Consider the following 26,389-nt stretch of genomic DNA (forward strand, 5'->3'; position numbering starts at 1 on the left):
CACTCCTCTCTCTCTCCCTCTCCCTCCATTCTCCTCCAGGGTCACTCCTCTCTCTCTCCCTCTCCCTCCATTCTCCTCCAGGGTCACTCCTCTCTGTCTCCCTCCGTTCACCCCCAGGTTCACTCCTGTCCCATTCCTGCTGCTGTTGTTCTGTCTGAGCTTGATCCAGCCCCTGCTCCTTGAGCTTTATCAGGTTCCCTCCTGCTGCTGCTGTTTACACCCTGGTTGGGAAACACATCTACACACAAAGAATGGTAGGTATTTGGAACTGTCTTCCACAAATGGCATCGGGTGCTGGATCCGTTGTTAATTTTAAAGTGAGATGGATTAAATGCTTGTTAAGCAAAACCATCAAGGGATATGGTCCAAAAATAGGTCTATGGAGTTAGGCCAGAGATCAACCATGATCCATCGAATAGTGGAACAGACTCGAGGGGCAGAATGGCCTGCTTGTGTTCCTATGTTATTTTGGTGACTTCAAGATTCCTTCTATGATAAGATGGTAACATTCTGTACTCACTGAATGACATTTTAGATGCACCCAGGTGAAAATCCCTAGAAGCAACTGCTAAAGTATTGTCTCTGATATTTTCTTGAAGCTTTACCTGACAACAGCTGAGGATCACTTTAACTGGATGTGAAATGTCTGCCTCCCAGTTTGTACTGCTGGGCAGGATCAGCAACTGACCAGAGTCAGTCAGGCGGAGATAAAATTGACATTCGGGCCTTTATTGACCATGACTTGCCCATATATACATTCGGCTCAATGGGGTCATTGGTGACTGAGGTGCAGATCCTGTCAATAATGGAAAAGGACATTGATATCCCAGTAAGGTGGCACAACTTCCCGCCACATGATTTTGAGTGCAAATGTTTAGGTGCAAATATTGACAGAGTGAATGAGGAAACAGGAACACAGATGTCATGGGAAGAATAAATAAGTCACAAAATGTGATTGCACTTTGTATTTGGGCACGGACATCAGTGCTTATAGCTGTTAATATTCGTTCTCATGGGTGCTCTGAATTGTTACGATGTTGGAAGGCGCTGTTATTATACCATTATAGACTCAACTTCCAGTGATATATTTGAGAACAGCTTTGTAGCTGAAAAGCAAGCTGCTTATCATGATGAAAATATCTGAAGATGTAAAAACATAAACTGCCTGGTTCTATTTGTTTGATGATCTCTTAAATTTATCTTTGCTTCATTGTTTCTCAAACGGCTGACTATTTTTCACAAGCTAGTTTGGTGCTTTGTATTATTTGGGTATCACACAGTGTGCTATCCATTCTGTTTAAATTACGGAAATGGAAGCAAAATTGCCAAGTGGCTATTGGATGAATAATGTGCATTTTTATTATATGCATTTCTCCAAGGACACCTATTAATAAACAAAAACAGAAGTTGCTGGAAAAGCACAGCAGGTCCAGCAGCATCTGTAAAGAGAAATCAGAGTTAATGTTTCAGGTCCAGTGATCTTTCCTTGGAACTGTTCTGAGGAAGGGTCACTGGACCTGAAATGTTAACTCTAGTTTTGCTGCACAGATGCTGCCAGATCTGCTGAACTTCTTTTTAGCAACATCTGTTCTTGTTTCTGATTTACAGCATCCACAGTTCTTTTAGTTTTATCACCCATTAATAAAGTGTAGTTAGTTCCCACTGTTGGCAAATTATTTTATGGCCCACAGATACTTTACTGCTTCCATTTTTCTGCTTTATATAAATGTGAAACTGGGATAAATTCCAATCCGAGTGACCAAAAGAGATCGCTGATTGCTGTAAATTTAGTGAGTTTTTACCGTGAACATAAAAGATTACTTTTCGCACTCCGCTTGTTATTCCAGTAAATTAGACAACAATTTAGCAGCCAGCCAGAATGATGTTTACGGAATGTGATGGAGTCATGGTTTTCTCTCTGGAAGATTGCAGTAAAAAAAAGGCCCCAGATAAAAATTACATGTACCTGCAAACATTCACTGATATAAATTACTGGCAAGGGAAATGGGAGAGTAAGCCCTGTGAAAATGGATAAAGATTGAGCAGATTAATGAATTAGTGGGTAGGGGGCAGGAAAAATTATCCATTCATCTTGATGCTGTAATGTAATGTAATGATGTATTTCTTGACAAAAGCAGTCCTTTACTCCTAAATTAGAAACTGGCACTAGATTTTGTACATTAAATCAAAATCTTTGGGAATGGTTTTAAAACGTAGATCATAGTGATATGAAGGAATGCATTAATTTATGATGTTTCGTAGCTTCTGCAGTTCAGTACGTGAGATTTCAATGGCCCACATTGAAATAATTGTAATAAAGTCAATCATTTGTTATGCCAATGCACACCATTTGTCATTTGCAGCTTTCTCTCATTGCCATATGCTGTCTGAAGAAAGTCCTTTGCTAATCCATCTCGGCAGGATGGTGAGAAACTCCAATAATGCAGGATAGTTCTGAGTGATCTTCTGACTCTCCCCCCAAAAAAATGACAAATTATATTTTTCAAAGCCCTTATAGTTTGCTCTGTTGATTTATTTGTCAACAATTTTCACCTTCAAGGTCAAGATCATCGTTTGGGCATGAACTTTGTTCTCCACAGACAAGCATCATATTTTATGTTCTCCTTAGGTATAAATAAATTTGAAATAAAGCCCTATTATGTTGCTATCCTTTGCCTTCAGATTCTCAATGCTGGTCGTTGCTGCAAGGCAGAGTAGGACCATATTGAAATTAACTAGTGCTGACTATTTAGACATTTACCTGTTTAAAAACAGACTTCAGCAGTGAAGCAACTTGACTGTTTGAGCACTTTACTAAACAATGTCTACTGAAAACAGCAGCAATTGTGGACAATTACAGAGAATGGTGCACCGAATCTATTGTATTGTTTCAAAAAGATATAACTTCCTGCACTGTACACATATAATTAACTGCATTATAAAAGCCTTTCTTTTTCTTTCAATTGTAAATCATCATGCCGTACGCATTGAATGGTTAATGGTTTGCAGAGTGTTAGCCAGTAATAAAATAATGGAGTAATGATTCACTTCATTAAGGATACACATTCATCTGTGTGCTATTTTTAACCACTTGGCTAATGAATTCAAGTGGACCTTTACTGCTCGCAGTTTTAACCAAAGTAGGTTAATGACTTCATTAAAACAGTGAAGAGGGAATTTCAACTGAATGTTTTATCCACTATGAACAAATAATTTTTCATCCAAAGAGCTAAATTTGTCCGATCAATTGTAAAATAGTTCCTGAAACTATTCCTGTCTTACCACTGCTGACTTGAGCAGCAATTATATCATGAATATTGCTTTATCAGTTAACCAATGCTTCTGGAGTTTGGTTTTAACTTATCTCAGGAGCAGAAAACTGATTCCAGTCTCCATATATTGCGATCAGAGCTCTGAGAAATAATGCTGTGCGACTATGCAGATTGTAACGTATCCTAACTAATGGAAGTTGCCTGTTGTGTACTAGTGCTAGTAATGACCTTGTATAAAAGTACAATGAAAGTCAATAGGAGAAAAAGATATTTGACCCACTGAAGCTCATCCCTGTAATAACCAAACAATTCCATTATTCCAGTTGCTGCATCTTGAGTACCTGTAAAGGTTGTAGCTCTGAGATTCTGGGTCCCTGCCCCAGCCAGTAGAAGTGCAGTGAAGTGGGATGTATAGAAGTAGGATGTGTATGAAGCCTAGAATGTAGACACTCTCATGATCTGTGGAGTTGGGACAGACAACTTTGAAGAATCCGTAGTGCCACCCAGCGAATTATGGGGAAATACCCAGCAATTCAGACCAGGGGAGATGGAAGACCAAGGAGGGGTAAGCAATGCTCCACTTTTATTGCTGTTTCAATATGATAACTTCATCTTTTATAATGTAATTGGTTATAGAGGCAAGGGATTACTTTTATTCTTCAGGTTTTAATTCCTCCTTAGTGTTCACAATGACGCTCAATCTAACTTTTAGCTGGCCTGAATTCCTCAGCAGCTTGAGAAAGTGTGATAGGCATAATTCTGATATGCATAACCCTCTCAGACCCTTAAATAAAAACCAAAAGCACTGAAGATGCTGTAAATCAGAAACAAAAACAGAAATTGCTGGAAAAGCTTAGCAGATCTGGTAGCATCAACAGAGAGAAATCAGAGTTAAGGTTTCAGGTCCAGTGACCCTTCCTCGGATGTTTGATTTCTGAGGAAGGATCACTGGACCCGAAATGTTAACTTTGATTTCTCTCCACAGATGTTGCCAGACCTGCTGAGCTTTTCTAGCATTTTCTGTTTTTGCCCCTCAGACTCTTGCCTCTCTTCATACTTCCATAAGCAAACTTTGGATATTGTTTGGTTTGAAATGCAGTCATGTACAAATGTCTGTTCTAGTCTTCTGTAGCCATGTCAACTCTACCATGAGGCACATACCCCATAGGCAGACATTGTAAGCTTTACATCACTAAAGTCCTCATGTTCAGCACACTGCTGTGTTGTACAATCAAGACATGATGTCAGAAGAGGTGAGTGATCCAGAGTCGAAAAAAGGAAGCACAGCTATGAGCCGCCAGTCTGAAAGAAAAAAAGAATCACCGTGAAAACACTTCTGAAATGAAAATGGCTGCAACCTTTCCTGACCAGCACCTGTTCAAATTTCCTGGGATAGGAGGCGAAACTGGTAATTCTTTCCTAACAATTGACAGAATTTTGCAGTAGTTATGGATTTGTTGAACAGAGCAGATGGAACCCAAAACACAGGTTGGGTAAAGAAAGAGAATGGGGGAGAGGAAATATCTCTTTCAGTTTCTCAGCTGCTTGCCTTCAATTGTGTGGAGAAAATGTGTGCTTAAAATATGCCAAGGGTTGATTTGTGATATGACCACTCTCTTCAAATGATTAGTATTTCAAATATTATCATGTATTCCAATTGTAACTTGATAAAATCAGGCCCTGGGTACGCTCTGAAAGAACTGTGGATGCTCTAATTTGGGAACAAAAGCAGAAGTTGCTGGAAAAGCTCAGCAGGTCTGGTGACATCAGTGAAGAAAAATCAGACTTAACATTTTGAGTCTAGTGACCCTTCCTCAGAACTCTGAGCTCTGAGGAAGGGTCACTGGACCCGAAACATTAAGTCTGATTTTTCTTCGCAGATGTTGCCAGACCTGCTGAGCTTTTCCAGCAACTTCTGTTTATGTTCCGTCTCAATGGGATTGGACTGTTGAATGTATAATAATGCAAACCGGGTAGACATCTTTGCTGTTAGTCTGTGTTCTCTATTTGAAAAATCTATTTTTATAATTTGAATTCATGTTTCCAGATGTTGAATTAAAATCATTATTTGGCATAAAACACGTCTCCACTGTTGCACATCAATTTTGTAATAAGACCAGAACTCTCCACAGTAATATACTTTTCACTGCCTACATAAGGACACCATAGAAATTTTATTTTCCTAAAACAAGGGACAAAGGCAGTATAGAGAAATATGTTTCAGATCAGTAGTGAACACATTGAATGGTGGAATATGTCTGAGGATCCTATTTATGTTCATATGTTTCTATTTATCTATACAGGTTATTCATCCCAATATTATTTTCTTTGTCTTAGAAGTAAAACTTGATGGGAATACAAAATAAATATGCACTTTTTGGGTATATGCATCCAAAGTTTAAGAAAAATATGAACGTTTTAAGCTTTTCACTGGGAAAGTGTGATAAAGGACTCCTGCTTATAATGTCACTAGACACACTGAGTAAAACAAGATTATCATTAATGCATTATGACGTTACTATACTTACTGCCCAGAACAATTCTCATCCCATTTTGTATTCAACCAATGTTCATTATGAATTTTTTTATTGGTGCTGGTGTCTTCCACTTTTCCAGCGATGCTGTTACAGTCCTTGATTGAAATCATTTTCAGTTTTAAACCTCTCAAACTTTGAAGGCAATGCTCTTCTCAAACTGGAAATTGCAGGACCATTTGCAGAAGGCCAAATTCACAGCAATAGAGACGAATACATCAGCATTCAAGTTGAACAGGCCGAAGATGGTGGCAGAAGGAGGAGGAAGCGTCAGCAGGTGCCAGTATCTCAAGACACTAACTTTATTTGCCGCTAGACAATCGTGATCATGTGACTTGCAAGGCGACTTCAGGCCAGCTGGTCCTACTGGTGTCTGTGTTGGGAACATTGACCAACAAGATTGTATTTGTTATTGTGTAGTTCACAACATAACCGAAGTGCATTTCAAGTTGTTGGAGGTGATTCTGAGGGACAGCATTTGGAAAGGCAAGGACTAATTAGGGATAGTCAGTATGGGTTTGTGCGTGGGAAATCGTGTCTCTCAAACTAGATTGAGTTTTTTGAGGGCGTGACCAAGAAGATAGATGAGAACTGAGCAGTAGATGTTGTCTAATTGGAGTTTAGCAAGGCCTTTTAGAAAGTTTGCATGGTAGACTGGTTGGTAATCTCAGACCATATTGGATTATGGAAGAGCTTTCCAATTGGATACAAAATTGGGTTGACGGTAGGAAACAGAGGGTGATGGTATAGGTTTATTATTTGGACTGGAAGTCTGTGACCAGCGGTGTTGCACAGGGATCAGTGCTGGGTCCACTGTTGTTTGTCATGTTTATAAAAGATTTGGACGAGAATACAAGAGACATGGTTGGTAAGTTTGCGGATGACACCAAAATTGATGGTACAGTGGACAGTGAAGAAGATTATCTAAGATTACAAAGAGATCTTGATCAGCTGGGTCAGTGGGCTAAGGAATTGCAAATGAAGTTTAATTTAGAAAGATGTAAGGTTTTGCATGTTGGTAAAACAAACCAGGGCAGGACTTCCATAGTTAATGGTAGGACACTGAGGAGTGCTGTTGAACGGAATGACATAGAGGTTCAGGTACATAATTTCATGAAAGCGGTGTCACAGGTAGACAGGGTGGTGAAGAAGGCATCTGGCACATTTGCCTTCATTGGTCAGAGGAGTTGGGATGTCATGTTATGACTGTACAGGACACTGCTGAGGCCACTTTTGAAATACTATGTACAGTTCTGGTTGCCAAGCTATAGGAAGGTTATTATTAAATTGGAAAAGGTTCATAAAAGATTTATAAGGATGCTGCTGGGATTAGAGGGTTTGAGCTATAAGGAGAGCCTGGATAGGCTGGGACTTCTTTCCCTGGAGTGTAGGAGGTTGAGGGGTAACCTATCAAGGTTTGTAAAATCATGAAGGGTATAGATGAGATAAATAGCAAAGGTCTTTTCCCTAGGGTAGGGGAATTCAAAACTAGAGGGCATAATTTTAAGGTTCAAGGAGAAAGATTTAAGAGGGGACCTGAGGGACAACTTTTTCAGCCAGAGGATGGTTTGTGTGTGGAATCAACTGCAAGAGGAAGTGGCAGATGCAGGTACAGTTACAACATATAAAGGACATTTGGACAGGTACATGAATAGGAAAGGTTTAGATGGATATGGGCCAAATATGGGCAAGTGGGACTAGTCTAGTTTGGGAAAGATGGTCAGCATGGACGAGTTGGAGCGAGGGATCTGTTTCTTTGCTGTATAACTCTATGACTCTATAAAAGAAATTATAGATGATACAATTGCAATCTATCAACAATGATGTTTATCACATAGTTCTGCTCCCTTTTCCCTGATTGTGTGTTTAAAAAGGTGGGCAGGATCCCTATCCCTCACCCTCTGGTAAGATTCTTGTTGATTCTGGGCATGAAAGAATAGATAAATTAAGAAAAGGTAAAGTCACCATTCTCTTAACAGACCATTGGGCTGCTCTCTCATTAGGGAGAAACAGCGGGTGGTGGTTTAACCTGAGGGTCACCACACATGAGGAAAAGGGAAAGGTTGAGAAGGAGAATCCTTCACGAGGGAGAGAGAGGTACCTTGCAGAACTTACTCAGCACCTTCCCCTAGCTGCAAAGGATTAAATAGATGATCAGCAATGACCATTGGAGGAGGGAGTGACCAGGGTCAAAACCTGTGCAATTTAATTCTTGTAGGACAAACTATACATCATTCATATCTTTTTCTCTTGACCTAAAAATAAAATTATGATTCAAATTTAATTGCAATTGCTATTCAATTGCACCTCAACTGCTGTTTTCAGGTACTAATTTACCATCAGATCTCCTTTATGTTTAGAGTCATAGAGATGTACGGCACGGAAACAGACCCTTCATCCAACTCGTCTATGCCGACCAGATATCCTAAACTGATCTAGTCCCATTTGTTGGCATTTAGCCCATATCCCTCTGTACCCTTCCTATTCATCCAGATGCCTTTTAAATTTTGTAATTGTACCAGCCTCCACCAATTCCTCTGGCAGCTCATTCCATATATGCACTACCCTCTGCGTGTAAAGGTTACCCCTCAAATCCCTTTAAATCTTTCCCCTTTCACCTTAAACCTATGCCATCTAGTTTCGAACTCAGGATAACTCCAAAGATAATATTTGGGAAGAGGTAAGTGCAGACAATGCCTGATGGTGGAATGATGTTCAAAGAATATTTTCACATACAGAAATTCAAGACTTTGATTCATGTCGATCCTCTGCTTCATAATTCTTGCAGTTGGTGCACAATTGGACGATTCCATTAAATCCACAACGGAATCAACTCCTCAAGACAAAGACTTTTGAGATGGCCAGCAGGTAAATGCCAATCTGAGACTGTACTGATTTACAAGGTGTGGTATATACAAGATTTACAAGGATGTTTCCAGGATTGGAGGGTTTGAGCTGTAGTGAGAGGCTGAATAGACTGGGGCTTTTTCCCTTGGACTGTTGGAGGCTGAGAGGTGACCTCACAGAGGTTGATAAGATCATGAGGGGCATGGATAGAGTGAATAACCAAGGTCTTTTTTCCAGGGTAGGGCAATCCAAAACAGGACGTCATAGGTTTAAGGTGAGAGGGCAAAGATTTAAAAGGGACCTGAGGGGCAGTGGTTTCACACAGAGGGTGGTGCATGTATGGAATGAGCTGCCAGAGGAAATGGTGGAGGCTGCTAAAATTACAACATTTAAAAGGCATCTGGATGGGTACATGAATAGGAAGGGTTTGGAGGGATATGGACCAAATGCTGGCAAATGGGACTAGATCAGCTTAGAATATCTGGTTGGCATGGATGAGTTGGACCCAAGGTTCTGTTTCCATGCTGTACAGCTCTATGACTCTATAGGAGTAATATATTTTAAACACTCAGTTTTGAGTCCCCCTCTGACACAGTTACTGTGCCATTCTGTTGATTTGATTAGTTACTGACTTATTGATTGAGTTTGAAGCTGTAGTTTGTTTTATGAAGTCTTATTTACGAGTTTTGGTTAATGTTTTCAAAGTGTTTGGGCTCAAATACACATGGTAATATGGATAAATTGTACAGTATTAGTGGGACCAGGTGAGTTTTTACAGCAAGACTCATTGTGTATTAGACAAATTTCCATCAAATCACTGGTGACCTTAGGATTCCACTCTTAGTTTGAGGTTTGCATGAATGGGTTATTCAATAGTGCACCCTCTAGTGGAGTGTAGAATCAATGAGAGCAACTATTTATTTCTTCATTATTTTATTTTCTGCAAGAGTGCTTGATGAGACTGAAACTGTTGTGCTGCATGCTCACTCGAACTATACATGCACAAGGTTCCAGACCCTCTATGTTGTTGCGCTATGTGCAAAATGCACAGAACAGTGCAACATTGACATGAGGGTCGGCAGCAGGAATGACCTCCCGTGGCTGCTGGGGGAATGTTGAAAGGGGAGGGGAGTGGATATCAGAGAGGGTGGGAAGGGGGGGAGGGAGAAGACTGAACAGGGAGGGATAGGACTGGTGGTGTGGGCAAGAGGATCAGAAAGGTGGGGGGCAGGAGGCAGATGGTATCAAAGAGGCATTTCCTGACTAAGGTGGTTGTCCATTCCAGTAATGATTGCAAAGGCTGACCGTTCTGCTCTCATTATCATTCTGCAGTATCTACGCCATGATGTTGATTTTAAGGTTCCTGGGTATTGCCAGGATTTCCTCCTTCCTTTACCCTCGGTGTAGCACTGTCCCAAAGTCCATCAAATTAGCTCTAATGGGGCTGTGGGGTGTTTGCCACTAGTGTTCTCTTCTGTGTGGGAATCTGGGGCTGGATTCCTTAATTGCCTCAGCCATGTCATATTTATTTGAGACTTTGCTATTCCACCACTCTCCTGGTTGGCCCCCTGTCTTCCATCTTCGGTAAAATTGAACTCATTCAAAACCACTTCCAGCAGGTCTCATCTTTTGACCCTCCAAACTATTACTGCTCCTCCAGTTCTGGCCTTGTGTGTAGCACTGATGTTAATCAGTCCACTTCTAGTGGCTGGGTCTTCATGTACCTGGACTTTATTGCTCTGGAATTCACTCTCAAAACCACACCCCACCTCGCCTCTTCCTTTGCAAGACCTACCTGTTTGGGCGAGATTTTCTTCGCCTGTCGTAAAATCACTTCCGATGGTAAGTCAAGATCTGAAATATCAATTCTGTCTCTCACTCCACAGATGCTGTCAGACTGGCTGAGTATCTCCAGCATTTTCTGTTTCTGTTTCGAATACAACCTTATTTGACTCGGTGTCAAACATTGCTTGAAACCCATTCCTGGGAAGGGACTTATGGGTGTGTTACTGGACTTAAAGCGCTATATAAATTCACGTTGTTGTCATTAACTATATTGACTGCATTGGCAGTCGCATGGGCCGCATGGGAGTTGCAGGTAGGCAGGGTGGTGAAGAAGGTGTTTGGCACGCTTGCCATCATTGGTCAGTGCAATGATATAATATTTAGAATGTCATGTTGTGGCTGTACAGGACATTGGTGAGATCACTTTTCAATTTTGTCCTACCTGCTAAAGGAAAGATGTTATTAAACTTGAAAGGATTCAGAGAAGATTTACAAGGACGTTGCCAGGGTTGGAGAGTTTGAGCTACAGGGAGGAGGCTGAATAGACTAGGGCTATTTTCCCTGGAGCATTGGAGGCTGAGGGGTGACCTTTATAGAGGTTTGTAAAATCATGAGGGGCATGGATAGGATGAATAGCCAAAGTCTTTTTTTCCCAGGGTAGTGGGCATAGGTTTAAGATGAGAGGGGAAAGATTTAAAAGGGACCTGAGGGACAACATTTTCATGCAGAGGATGGCGCATCTGTGGAATGAGCTGCCAGAAGAAGTGGTAGAGGCAAGTACAATTACAACATTTAATTGGCACCTGGGTGGGTATATGACTAGGAAGGGTTTAGAAGGATATGGGCCAAATGCTGGCAAATGGAACTAGATCAGTTCAGGATATCTGGTTGGAGCGGACGAGTTGGACTGAAGGGCTTTGAAGCTGTGTAACTCTCTGACTCAATGACTTGTTATATGGAATGTCACAACTGTGATTAACCAGCAACTGCACATCTTTTGTAGCAATGAAATCAGTTTGAGTATACAAGCCTTCCTCAAGAACAGTGAAATGGTTCCACTCTCCATTCATCACCATTATCTCTATGCAAATGTTGAGACTCAAGTTGCCATCGCATCCGTCATTTTGGCTGGAGTCTATGCACTTATTGTATTTGAGGTAAGTCCTTTCTCCCCATTAAGTAACCCATTGTGCCCCATTCTAGACAGTGTAAAACGTATTGCAAAGTTAACTTCAATTTAATAATTTTTTAAATTCGGAATGAAGGAATTCCACTGTCCTGATTTATTTATTTAATCTAATAAGACCCTTATTATTGTGAAACATTCATCCGTTCAGATTGTCTTACTAAGTCTTGCGTCTTCCCAGCTAATATGTAAAGCAATGGAACATGTTGCTGAATGATTCTAGTTTGTAATGTCAGCTCATGGTATTGTTATAGCTCAGACAGTACCCACACTTGTTTGTTCATACTGATGTGACACAGGCGATCTGGATTGTGAAAGCTATATTTTCATGAATGGAGATCTATGCCACTGCATGTACTGTCGTTCTGTTTGAAAAGGTTTTTTTTTTACAGAAAGTTGAGAAAGCTAAGATTCAGGAGGCAGCACAAGAATGTGCACTGTGGCTAATACAATGAAAGGCTGGGCTTGAATGAACCTTTGGAGACGATGTTAAAAGTGTCATTTATAGGCAAGGAATCCTACACTGAGTAACTCACTTCCTGACTTTCCAAAGCCTGTCCATTATCTACAAGGCACAAGTCAGGCAGGTAAGGGAATACAGTCCACTTGCCTGTAGATCCAACAGCACTCATGAAGTTTGACACCATCCAGGATAAAGTGGTCTGCTTGATTGGCACCCCATCCACCACCTTCATCTTATTCAACATTCACTCACTTCACCATCGATACACAGCAGCAATGGTTTGTATGATCTACAAGATATACTGCAGAAACTCACCAAGGCTTCGCCAACAGCATCTTCGAAACTCAAGAGCTCTACCATCTAGATGCACATGGGAGCACCAATTTCAAGTTCCCCTCCAAGTCGTACATCATCCTGACTTGGAGCTCCCTCACTGTTGCGGGATCAAAATCCTGGTACTCCCTTCTTACCAACACCATACAGACTGCAGAAGTTCTAGAAGGCAGCTCACCACCATCTTTTCAAGGACAATTAAGAATTGGCAATAAATGCTAGCCCAGCCAGCAACACCCACATCCCGTGTGCGAATTTGACAAAGAAATCTATGTGCACTTGGGTCTATAGATTGTTTCTTACAGATGATAGCGAAGGGATCTTTTTTCAGTAATATATTTAAATATGAAAAACTCATGGAGGCTTTAAATGCTCTTGCAGTAGATCTTGACCTTTTGCAATAATTGGATAGACATTAGTGAATTAGAAACTCACCTTGCATTACTCCCAGTGACTATTTCCATTGAGTTCAATTAGTACAGATGTAAAACATGACTTGCTATTATCCATATCACACAACCACAGACAGTTGGGATCACCTCTTTGAGTAGCCTATGATGCCCACTGAGACAATGCTGAACTAGTTGTGACTTCCCCGCCTGTCTGATTCCCAAATATTCCCAGTTTCCAATATTTCCTGAAAGTCATGGTTATGGACTTGTTGGGATTACTGAAACAATTACGTTCTGATATTTCACTGAGTAACAGAATCAGATAGATGTAACTCATTGACAAAGAACTGTTATTTGAATGAGATTTTATTGTCATGTGTACTCAAGTACAGGGGTATAGTGAAAAGTGTATGGAGTCACCATCCTCTGGCACCATCTTGTACAAAAACCAGAATTTTTAAAAAAAGTAGAAATAAAAGAAACTGAGCCAAAAGGGAAAAAAAGAAGATCCAGAGCTAAAAGAAATAAAAATGGCTGGATCTTAAAGTCCTATCTCAATAAAGGTGAATGGAATGGTCAGCCTCCGATGCTGGCACCCCGGGCCTAGTTGAGGCCTATTGTCTTTTGCTGCCTCTAGTCTTCAAAAGGAGCTTTGCCGTCGCTACAAACGCTGCCCTTAATCAATAGATGGAGTTGCAAACGTCCTGCTGCTGGCCTCCATTCCACAAATGGCTTGCTGTTGTTACCGTGCCGACACAAAAACGCTTTAAAGAAAAGAAAACAAGTAAAAAGAGAAATAGTGAAAGTGAAAGGAAAAAAGAAAAAAAAAGAAGCTGAGGGGAGCAGTCGAAACCCGAGCTCAGAATCCTGAATGCAGCCCTGCCACTCGGCAGCCATCTTGAAATTATTTCTGGAATGTGTCAATAATTACCATTTGTCAAAATCTGGTTCAGCTCCTAGCGAGGATGTGCACAATGTACCTGTCTGGCTTCATGCAAAGTGACCTAGTTTGTTCTAAATTCATTCTTGGAATGTGGACTTTGCCGGCTGTGCCAATAATTATTGCCCATCTCTCATTCCCACTTGAACTGACAGGACAGGGCCATTTAAGTTGGCAGTTAAGAATCAACTGCATTCCTCTGGTTCTGGCCTCATATTTTCTTCACCTAAAGGGCATTTGTGAACCAGGTTGGTTTCTACAACAATTGACAATAGTTGTCATTCACCCAGTTTTTAATTTAAGATTTTTTTTAATTGATTCACATTTCGCTAGCTATCCTATTGGGATTCAAACCCATGTTCCTCAGAGCATTAGTCACTCTCTCTGGATTATTAGGCCAGTAACAATACCACTGCACCATCAACTCCCCAACATGGCGATAGCTTGCCAACTGCATACTGTGGCATTTTCTGAGGTGGACTAGATTCCCTTACTTGTAGCCGTTTTCAATATCTTTGCAAACTACGACAATCCCAAAGGATGTAGGAACACTGCTCAAAGCTGGAGTTAAATGGGAGATTTTTCTGCTGCAACGTAGTTGTAAGAACTGTGCAGATTTCCCGGCAAGTAGGTGATATGGAAGCACAGGCCAGCATTATGTGTGGTACATGAAATCGAAAAAATAAAATTGCCATTGCAGTCCGAGAGGGTGGTGGTTTTGTAATTGCTTGGCAGGCTTCATTCTGAACCAAAGACCATTTTACATTGACCTGTAATTGCTTCATGCTGAATGCCCAGAACAGATAATATTTTGCCATTGTCAGCCTGTGCACGAAGTCGATCTATAAAATTACAAGAAAATGTTTTCCTTTGCTGCATTGCATTGGTTCTTCAAGGTAAAATAACACTGACTTTTTTTAAAAGCAGTATGCTGCATTACATCAAGAATTTTCTGATTTATTATCCTTTCAAAGCTCATGAGTACAAAAATCTAGACTGACACTTTACTGCAGGACTGTCAGAATACAATCTTTCAGCTGAGGTGTTAGACTGAAACCTGCAGTTTCATTCCTTGTGTGGATACAAAAGATCCCGTGGCAGTATTTTGAAGAAAAGCAAGTGAATTTATAATCTCAGTTTTTATTGTTGATTACTGATGTGCTGACATCTATTACTAAAAGGGGTTAGAGCAGTTGACTGGGGCAGGGGCTTACTGGTGAGTGATACCAACAATGTGGGTTCAATTTCTGCACCGGCTGAGATAACAATGAAAGGCTCTCCTCCTTAATCTCTCCCCTTGCCTGGGGCAATGGTGACCCTCAGGTTAAGCCATCACCAGTCATCTCTCTCTCTAATGAGAGAACAGCCTTATGGTCTGGTAAGACTATGGCAACTTTACCTAAAGTAATAGACAACACAGTATGGAGCTGGAGGAACACAGCAGGCCAGGCAGCATCAGAGGAGCAGGAAAGTTGACGTTTTGGGTTTGGACCCTTCTTCAGAAATACCTAAAGTAATGTCACTTCTGAAGAGTCACACTGGACTTGAAATATTACATTGTTTCTCTCTGCCAGATCTGCTGTGTTTCTCCAGCATTCTTTGTATTTTTATTTCAGATTTCCAGCATCTGCAGTATTTTTCTTTTATTAAGGGAATTTATATGCTGATCTCTAATTATGCACAAATCTCTGGAGTGTGAGTCAAACCCACAACCTTTTAACTCAGAACAAGAACCAAATCTAAGCTGACTTCTTCTGGTGTGGCTTATTTTCGTGCCAACTGACCCATTGAGAAAATCTGAGCGTACTACTGCTTTTACTCTAGCCTGAATTGTTGAAATGCTTCAGAAAACATGCATTAAGGCATTTGCTCTTTTGTCTGGTCTATTAGGGAATTGAGCTGTGTGACGTTGCATCTCTTTATTATGACAGACAATAATGGCAGCTTCCCACAATAGGCTATGAGAATGTGAAGTACGCGTCATGACTCAGAACACCATCCCTCAGCTGACAACCTTTCTGCATCCTATTGATTACCCCTAACTAGGTCCATCATTGAGCATCTTGTGCTTGAGTGAGCTGCATGAGTAATAATGTAAAATAAAAGCCTTTGTACAAAGACTTTTGTTCAATGGGGAAGAGTATCATCAGAGTGCCAAAATATTTTTGAATTAAAGCTGTGAGATTCTGATAATGTACAATCCTCAAAGCTGGATGTGATGATCCCGCAGGATTTCTAAATTCCTTAACAAAGGAATATTCAACAAGCCAGATATTCAAAATGGAATTTACATGTTAGTGGAGTCATTTCTTTTGACACATGCTGCTTCTGCATATTTTATACACACTAGTTCTGAATAAGGTTATTAAAAATTAGCCAAGGATGTTCAGTTAAGAATGTCTTCATATGCCATTTAGCCAGGAATCAGACCTTCAGAAAAGCATTTGGAATTGTGTTGTACTATATCTTAGCCCAGTTATACTCCATGCAAATACGGTTTCAATTGTTCAACTGGTGGTTGTTTTAGAAGATTTAAAGTTTTTTTCCTGCGACTGTCAAAGCTTTTAAACCCAGTTAATAACATTTGCTTTTAGTTTAAAATCCTAATTCATATAATTTAAAGCAGTAATCTATACCATGGTTTGCACAATAACGTTCTGCTAATGAATAAATTCTGCAAGTGATACCGTTGAACTATGTAGTTACTCAATTACATTGATGAAAACATTACCTTTGTATTTTAGTTACTTTTCCTTCCTCAATTTATATTATACTTTAATCCCAGCATAAGCAAGACTATAAATGCTAGATATGACCACTCATGATAACAGCAGTGTGAATGTTTAACATTATAGGTATATTGGAAAAACAGGTAGGTTATTCATCATTTCACAGCATTCAATTAGATCATGGCTGATCAGCACTTTAATATTATTTGTTCACTTTTTGCCCATGTCTAGATACATCTTTATCTAACAAAATGTATCTTGGTAAAATCTTTGAGCAGCCACAGCTTTATATGGAAGGGACAAGTTCCACATTCCAATTGTTGCCTGTGTAGTAAAAGCGCTTCCTGAATTTGCTTCTTAATGACATACCTCTGACTTTAAGACAATGCCCCTTCATCCTTAATGCCACCCACAGAAGATGGAGTTGCATCAAATCTATCTAACCTATTCAATCGGTTTTACTTTTTAAGTGTCTCAAGTGCATCATACCTCAATCTCTTGCACATTCAAGAATACAAATCAATTTATGCAACCACCCTCATAATTTAACACTCTGATCTGTAGTATTGGTTCATCTGCACTGCACCCTCTGTGAGAACAATACATCCTTCCTGGGGTTTGGTGTCCAGAGCTGAATGCAGTATTCCTGATGGAGTCTGTTTATTATTCTGTGTAACTGAAGCATAATTCCTTCTCTTTGTGTTTCACCCCATTATGATAAAGGCCAATACTCAATTAGCCTTCCTAAATTGCTTTTGGTTCTTTTGATCATTTGACCTGCACTGTCCAGTGTTTAAAAGGAGAGCCACTGCTACAATAGACGACAATGGCTATCAAAAGAACACTTTTGAATTCTTCCACTTTTTCCTATAACAGTAATTTCAGTGCTTAAATCCGATGTAATACAGAGCACCTGGCAGAAACCCACGCAGACACAGGGAGAATGTACAAATTCCACACAGACAGTCACCTAAGGCTGGAATCAAACCTGAGTCCTTTGCACTGTGAGGCAGCAGTGCTAACCACTATGTCTCTGTACCGCCTTCTTGTCTCTCATTCTTCTAAACTCCAGTGAATACTGTTCCAACCTGTTTGTTTTTGCTCATAAGACAATCCTTCTATGCCAAGATCATCCTAGTGAAGCTTTTCTGAGCTGCCTCCCATGATATTGTTCCTTAAATAAGGGGACCTAAATTGTTCACAGTACTCCAGAGCACCTTGTACTATCCTTTTTACATGCTTCTATTATTTGTTGACTTGTACCCTTTCTTACAGTGTACCTACTGTTTGGGATCTATACACAGGGCTTACAATTGCCTTCTTTCCTTATTTGTTATTTACCTCCACCTAAATGGATACCACGTATTCCGAGCCCAAATTATCTCCCACAACTGTCCTCATTTCATCTCTACTTAAGAATGCTACGCCACCTTTTCCTGCCCTCCCGTCTTTCTGAAAGGTAAAATATCCCTGAATGTTAATTCCCCAGTTCTGATCTCCTTGTAATCCTGTCTCCATGATGGCATTTATCTCGATTTGTAATGGCCAGTTTATCAACTTTATTCCAAATGTTTTGAGCATTAAGGCAGAAAGGTTTGTGTTTTTTGCCATTTTTGCATTTTACTGTTTCTTTTATTAATGTCCTTGTTTGGTCTTTCCCTTGTCACCCTGTTTAGGTTCCCACCCTGCCTCCCATTCTAGTTTAAACTCGCCTATCACACTAGCAAATACTGTCCCTAGGTTATCAGTCCCAGTCCTGCCCAGGTGTAATCGGTCCAGTTTTTATTGCTCCCACCTCCCCCAGAACTGGTCCCAAACTCCCTGGATTCTGAAACCCTCCCCTTTTGAACCATCTTTTCAGCCACATGTTCACCCGATATATCCTGCCATTTCTACTCTGACTTTCACTGGTTGTAATCCTGAGATCACCACCTTTTGAGGTCCTACTTTTCAACTTACTGCCTAACTCCCTATATTCTCCTTTTAAGGTCTCATCCCTTTTGTTAACCTATGTCATTGGTACTGATGTGTTATACAACCGCTGTCAGTTCACCCTCCCCCTCCCAGATGTACTGTAGCTGCTCTGAGACATCTTTGACCCTAGAGCTATGGTTTTTTTTTGTGCCAGCATTTCTAGATTGGCCTTGTAGGTGAAGATGACTATGTGCATCATCTGGACTGTTGTCACCACCTGATGTTCATGTTCAAGCCCTGGGGTAGAGTTAGAACCTGAACTTCTGTGATTCTGAGACAAGAGTGCCATTGATTGAGCCTGACGCTGGGAAGAAAATTGGGGAAAATGGGAGAAAATTGAGCTTAAAAAGTCAGACTGAAATGGAAAAGCAAAACAAAAATCAGGATCAGTGGTTACTTAAAATAGAACAGTGACACCATGGCTTCCTGCTGCACTTGTCAGTGAAGCCATTGACGCATCCTGGTGGTTTATTTTGCTGTACACTCAGTCCTCAGCATGTATTTTCCATTTAATCACACAGGCAAGACAGTGAATTTAAAGTTTCTTCTGCTGCTCCAAAGAAATGTGTCCATTACTCTTCAGTACGTTTGGTGAGAAACCTGTTTTCACTCTTACCTATTAGACCTCCAGCTGAATGCCAGGGCCACAGTTTACTGCTACTATAGGAATTAATTGCACAATCACATGTGCCTACCCATCATTCTGGCTGCTTTGAGCATTATGTAAACATTAATATGTATAAGCTTAATTTAATACACTCACTACCATTACCCGAGCCCACATTAATGCTGTTTCACTGCAGATAAATTATTCAATGGCTTCATTGGTAAATGGTTGACCACTTGAGGGCAGTGCACATTGTGGATTAAAACAAATGGATTTTGAACTGAACCAACCAGTCTAATACATTTGTTAGAGTTAATAATCAAACTCTGGATGCTGGTACGATTACAACATTTAAAAGGCATCTGGATGGGTATATGAGTGGGAAGGGTTTAGAGGGATATGGGCCAAATGCTGGCAAATGGGACTAGATTGATATAGGACATCTGGTTGGCATGGACGAGTTGGACTGGAAGGGTTTGTTTCCGTGTTGTACATCTCTATGACCCTGTTGAACGTTAGTGCATTTCGATGCCACACAATGACTTTGTGTTTGATATAGACTGGTTGAGGAGAAGGCAAATCTAAGAACTGTCATCAGGCTTAGCCTTCAAAGTAATGCTATTTATTATAAATTAATACTGAATACTACTATGTCTGGTCATTATAAATACATACCAAACTCTGAATTTTTAGTTGTATTTGTTAGGGACTAATCAATTTTCTTCATGTGCCCATCACCATGATCATTTGAGAATCTCTCATTGTTGTTCTAACGCCACCCACACTGTGCTATTTAAGTTTGTGATATGTAGCTCCATGACATAATTGCCAGATTGCTCCAGGCTGCTAGAGCTCCTCAGTAAACACCCTTCCCCAAACATTTTGACTCCGCCCCCCCCCATCACAAGCATTGATGACCAGTTGTATACATTCCCAAATGAGTAACCTAGGTTACTTTCTACAACATGGACTGTACAGTTTAACCTTGAAAATCCTGTCCTCCCCAAGTCTTTGACATGATTCACTTGTTTTGAAAGGTAGGTCATTAAAGTCTATGACCAGGTATAGTAGACTGACCTCTTCAGTTCTGTTGTTTCTCTGGCTGCCAGCCAGACTCAAGGTGATAGCAATGATTTCATAAGAAATTATTTTAAAAATCTCTTTCCTAGACAATTTCAGGTCTGTTTCTTAATGCTGAATGTTGTCATGATTTTCTAGGCAGTGAATCCCATCATTGCCAACATCTTTTATTGTGTAGTTTATTGCTGCACGATGAGATTAGACTTGAGACAGACTGATCAAGGAGAATGCAAAGTCAAGTACTGTCTTGAGGCTTAGACTTCAAAATAAACACTTGTTATACATTAATATGATATACTTCTATACACGGTAATCAGAAATACCAAGCTCTGATCTTATAGCTACATTAGGTAAGTACTAACATCGCTTGTTTGTTCACGCCCATGTGCTGTCACTCTAGAGTCTTCTAACTGTTCACACTGTGCTATTTATGCTCAGTGATGTGCGGTTCTGTGCTATCATCGCAAGGTTGCTCCAGGGTCCTGAAGCCCTTACATAACAGTTACCTTTGCTAATTCTGGTATTGTTATTGGTCAGAATATTTCAGGGCTCCCCACCATTCCAGATATGGCAATATTGCATAAATAAAAACTGAAAGAACTGCGGATGCTGTAAATCAGGAACATAAACAGAAGTTGCTGGAAAAGCTCAGCAGGTCTGGCAGCTTCTGTGAAGAAAAAAATCCGAGTTAACGTTTCGGATTCGGTGACCCTTCCTCAGAATGTAACCACATGAAAATAACATAACAGAACATAACCAATCATCATGTGATGGCTATATTGCATGTGGGTATAGTGACTTGCAGGTTGGATAGAAAATTAAAGGGGAGGGACAAGGTGGTGTGGTCTCCGTTACCACTTGGCTGTTAAAACAGGAATACTAACTTGCAGTTCCACTGAAGTGCCTCAATAAGCTGCACAGTCAACTGCATGGAAGGATCCAACATGAATTGAAGTAAAGGATAGATGCTTACAAGGGCATGATCAGAAGGAGGTATATTAAAGATGGAACCCAATGTGGCAAAATGGATGAGATTAGGAGGAATTCCAAAGTTCAAATACTTCATGTAAGTTGTGAGTATTCCCAACACCAATCCTAGTGGAGCATTCCTTCTCCAACAAGGTACCTCCAGCCCCACACCCGGAGCTTCTGTTACTCTGAATAACTCCCCTTTACTTCCATTCCTATCTTAAACCTAGTTAGTAATCTGTTCTGCTATTTTCCCTCCTGACTCCACATTCTCTGATATTATTCATTAGTCTATCATGGGGCACATGACCTAAGGTCTTTTAAAAATCCAGATAAATGACATTGAGTTCTGATGAAGAATCACCGGACTTGAAACATTAACTCTGCCTTCTTCCCACAGATGCTGCCAGTCCTGCTGAGTTTCTCCAGCATCTGCAGTTCTTTGTTTTAAATTATATTTATTGCATCACCATATTCTACTCTCTTTTACCTACTTAAAAATTCTATAGTGTAGAAGCAATTCTTTCTGTCTGTCTGTATATACAGGTGGGATTAACTCACCAAGCAAAATGTGGGGAGTTACACCTGTAACTTTTTGTATATGTACATTATTGTATACTTTTCTGCACTGAACTATAATGTAGGATTCCTCATTGCTTTTGCAATTACTTATGCTTCACTTACGTGGACTATATTATCCAGCCAGATATCTTTCTTAAAAAAACAGACCTTTTCCCTGAACAAACTTGCCGTTTCATAAATAACACAATAGTGGTATACCTCAATGGTGTTCTCAGCTTCTCAGTTGTATTTATTCTTGTTACTTGAGAAGGGTAAAAGCTACACCTTTTCACTGTTGTTGATGCTTCAGGTCAGATGTAAGTAATAGATCACATTGCAAGGATTCTTTGATGGATTAGTTCCAAGCAAAGGTATCGAGGCATATTGTATATGGTTCCCCACTTCCTCGTCTGTGTGATTGAGTTCAATGGTGGACAATGAATTATATCAAAGGAGCTATTGGGGAACCTATATCCCCTTTCATTTGTACATCATAGATATAACACATTAGCATGTGAGGGTGGTCTATTTTGTTCATCTGTCTCCAAACAGCTCCAAGGGAACTTATTGTGCTCATGAACTGTGTGGACCCCAAAGAAAGAGGTAGTCTTGGCAGTATTGCCTTGGTTAAACAACAGCATTTGGTGTGGACTTAATCACATTGGGAACTGACTAACAGCTGTGAAAATGCTTTGAATGTGGGGACAGCCTATTTAATCGACCTCCATAATATTAGCTACAACTCACCGCCTCTTGGAATTGGTCACACATCAACATTGTGAAGGACACAAATTGGATCTGAGGATCAGCAAGCCATATAGTCCCATTTACTGCTGATAAATGTCCTGCAGATTTAGAACCAAACAGAGTAAATACTGGAAATACTCAGAGGGTCTGCTGACATTTATGGAGAGAAAAAAAAAGTGGAGAATATTTCAGGCTGCTGCCCTTTAATAAAGTCACTAACCTACAACTTTGGGCAGCATTACTGTGGACACGGGGAGCCATAATCTGGTGGCACTCCTGCTGAACAGATCTCTGGGAGCATTGTTGGAATATAGTTCTAATTGCCAGTGGGAATCATTGTACTGGAACTCCCAGCCCTACCATGGACATTTAATTGCTGCACTTCCCACTGTGAGGTAGATAACCTGCACCCAAGAGCTGCTGGCTAGTCTGAAGCCAAGAGTTCTGCAGTACTGCCGCTGTCCATGGCGACACCTCATCTTATTACCCTCTCCAAGTATGATGCTACTATGTCTTTAAGTGTTGTATTGTTTATTGCAGTTGATGAGATCTGGGTGCAGTGTCCAATCTTGGACTAGCAAAACAGCTGCTACACACCATGCTAGCAATTATTGGGTTTTTTTTTGAAGAAAAGTTTTAAGACAGAGGTGCTGAGCTGTCTATTTCAATCCAATAAAGTACACTGCTTGTGAGGCCTTGGGTTTTTCTTAAAAGTAGGAACAGTAGAAACAGTGTAAATGGCTGGGGTCAAGCTCCCACCGAACCAGGACTTTTAGGTTTTAGTTTTCAGGAGCAGTTGTTGCTGGGTCTCAGCTGAGTTTGGAAGCTGCAGTACATCTGTCCCTGCTACACTCCTTTTTTTCTCTCTGAGTTTTCTTTCGATGTTTTCCTGCTGGACTGGAGAATTGTCTGTGAGACAATCTACTTTTGTCTGAATTTGCCTTTGTCAAGGGTGTGTTTATGGGATGTTACTATATTGGAACAGTTACTGTTCAGTCATTAAATAATCTATTATTCTGTTAAAACTTCCAATAGACTTAAATTGTTCCAATGTCTTCTTTTGTTTGTATTTTAACAATTGTGTAAGAATGAAGTGTTATTTTGCTTCAAATCTGGTAGTTTGGCCAATCAAATTACATCCGGAATGCATCGCCTGGCACTTGCCTTTAAAATAAGAAAAAAGTTAGGGTCTAAGTTATCTTCTTCATATGGTTTGAGGGGCTTTGGTCTGATCCATAGCACAAGTCACTGATACTTTGTACCCAATGCCCACTGCAGCCTTATCATCTTATCATTGTTCAATGTGGGACCATGACATACAGGGAACAATTCGGGAAATTCAAAAGGTTTGCTTTGATCTGAAATCATCAAAAGTGAACAAAAAAATGGTTGAATTTCCTCCCACAACACAAACAAAATGCTAGCATGGTGTGTAGCAGCTGTTTTGCTAGTCCAAGATTGGACACTGCACCCAGGTCTCATCTACTGCAATTAAGTCTTGTCTCACTTGTGGCACCCAATGCAGTCAAGGTCTGTCTTGCACAGTGGTGAAATTGGTTGGGCTGTGGAACTTGCTTGAAACTTAGAGAAGAAGTGTTCAATAAATGGATGGAGGATGGGTGAAACAGATGGGCACAGGTATAAAAGGGGTGGGAGGAAACTTGAAAGGAGCATTCAACTTTGGAATAGGCCGGTTGGGTTGAATAACTTGCTTCTGAATTGTAAGTTCTGTGTACAGTATGTGTATGTTTTAGAGAACACTAGAGCACAGATCTCTGAGGAATGACTGTTCATAATGATGACAAACAGCAGCTAACCAAGTACCATCATTATTTGGCTGCTCCTGTGGTGCCTCTCATCAGGCTCTGCATTGAAGTGGGTTCAGTTCCCTTCTCAGGCAATTTCATACTTAAAATGGTGCTGATTTTGTTATATTACAGAATCTGATGCTCATGTGCATTTCAGTTTGCCTTGATAGGAAGTAGCATGTAACAAGAAGCTGCAAATAGGAATCACTCAGTGATCTTTCTTTACTCGTTACACAGGTGTGACGTTTTGACGTGCCAATGAGTGTTTGCAAAACAAAGACATCTTTACAGAGCTGCATAAGGACAAAGCACGAATCTATCATCACCCAGCCTTTTGAGCATGAGTGTGCTTTTCAGGCATTCAAAGAAACTACGCAAATTTAACTTTTAAAAAGTTAGTTTGGTGATTATATTATAACCTACATTATACCTCTATTTTAATTTAGCTTTGTTTCTGAGTGAAACGGAATGTAAAATGTCATCAAATTTTGTTTAAGCATTATGCCTGACACTGTCCAAACTGAAACAAAAACAGAAATTGCTGGAAAGGCTCAGCAGGTCTGGCAGCTTCTGTGGAGAGAAATCAGTGTTAATGTTTCAGGTCAAATGACCCTTTCTCAATTGTTGTCTCTCTATTTGGGCTTTATCCCTATCTATCATTTACTCCTTACCCCCTTCCTCCACCTTATCTTCTGCATGTAAACCGACATCTTCTTAGCTACCATCAGTTCTGATGAAGGGTCACCCGACCTGAAATGTTAACTCTGGTTTCTCTCCACAGGCACTGACAGGCCTGCTGAGCTTTCCAGCAACTTCAGTTTTTGTTTCTGATTTACAACATTTGCGGTTCTTTTGGTTTTACCTGTCCAAACTGAACTGTTTTTCCTCATTTTCCCTCAGTTGGTGTTGCTTTTTTTTTAAATTGGGGAAGGTGGGTTTTGGGGGCTTGATGTTGGTGTTAACTCATAAGAATCCAACCAGACTTGGCTACCTCAGCCTTGTGGCTGTTTTACAAATGCATGCATTGACTCTGAAGAAATAGTTTTCCATCCAGATGCATGTCTCCATAAGGGAAGCAAATCTCCATCCTTACCTGGTCAGGTGTCAGTATGACTCCATACCCACAGCGATGTGGTTGACCCATTTATATGGCCAAGTAAGCACTTGGATCGAGGGCAGTTAGAGATGTGGTAACAAATGCAGGCAACGCTCCTATCCCATGAAAAGATTATGAACAGTAAAGTATTACAGAACTACATGAGCAAAGAATTCATATAGTGGTTCCCTATCCATTTCCAGTGGCTGCTTGGATTCATACATAACGTCAAGAGACAAAAATTTTCTTTCACCAGAGTAAGGTGTTGATAAGAATTCAGGCATACCAATTTTTCCCATTTGGAACACAGGATTGGCTATTTTATCAGTTAGTCTGTGTGCTGGATGTAGAAGTGACTAAAAAAACCAGTTAAGTAATTAAACAAATTGTTTTTAATGTTCGCTCATGGGATGTGGACATTACTGGAAAGGACAGCATTCATTGGCCAAGTCAAGGGCATCTATCCTATATCTCATAAATGAATCAAATAAAAACAGTTGAATTCAAACACTTTTTTTCTTTGTCTTTTGGCTGTTCAGTTTTTTTTTTGTCATTAGTTCTGACATGGCATAATTTAATCTGGTCCAATTAATTAGTAGTGGAAGAAGTTGAGATAGGTGCGATTGCACAAGGGGAGATCTGAGACTGTTGATTTTTGGTAGCTAGAATTTAGAGGCCAGAGCAGGGCACTCAGTGTAACTGACCGAATCCAGTCATGATGCTCCATAAGAGTATCCTGTTACCCATATTTTATTTAAGACTATCCGCATGACATTCTATTCCCTCGCCATCATTTACTTTACTAGATTCCAGTAGATTGCTGCTGTTCACCTCAGCTCCCCACATGGGGAAGTGATGGCCTAATGGTCTTATTGCTGGCCTACTAATCCAGAGACCCAGGTAATGACCCAGGGACCTGTGTTTGAATCCGGCTAAGGCAGATGGTGAAATTTGAATTAAATAAAAAATCTGGAATTAAGAGTCTAATGATGACCATGAATCCATTGTCGATTGTTGGAACAACACATCTGGTTCACTCATGTCCTATAGGGAAGGAACACTGCCA

General features: G+C 40.4%; 1 protein-coding gene across 1 annotated transcript in view; it reads left to right on the forward strand.

Annotated features, from left to right (window-relative positions):
• oca2 (oculocutaneous albinism II) overlaps window positions 1-26,389 on the forward strand; it is a 403,227-nt gene that overhangs the window by 112,628 nt on the left and 264,210 nt on the right. The window contains exons 6-8 of the mRNA XM_048598233.1: window positions 5,926-6,083; window positions 8,595-8,674; window positions 11,442-11,595. Coding sequence (XP_048454190.1) covers window positions 5,926-6,083; window positions 8,595-8,674; window positions 11,442-11,595 — 392 coding nt within the window. The remainder of the gene's footprint in view (window positions 1-5,925; window positions 6,084-8,594; window positions 8,675-11,441; window positions 11,596-26,389) is intronic.

The sequence above is a fragment of the Rhincodon typus genome, chromosome 6, assembly GCF_021869965.1.
Source record: "Rhincodon typus isolate 14 chromosome 6, sRhiTyp1.1, whole genome shotgun sequence".
Taxonomy (NCBI): domain Eukaryota; kingdom Metazoa; phylum Chordata; class Chondrichthyes; order Orectolobiformes; family Rhincodontidae; genus Rhincodon; species Rhincodon typus.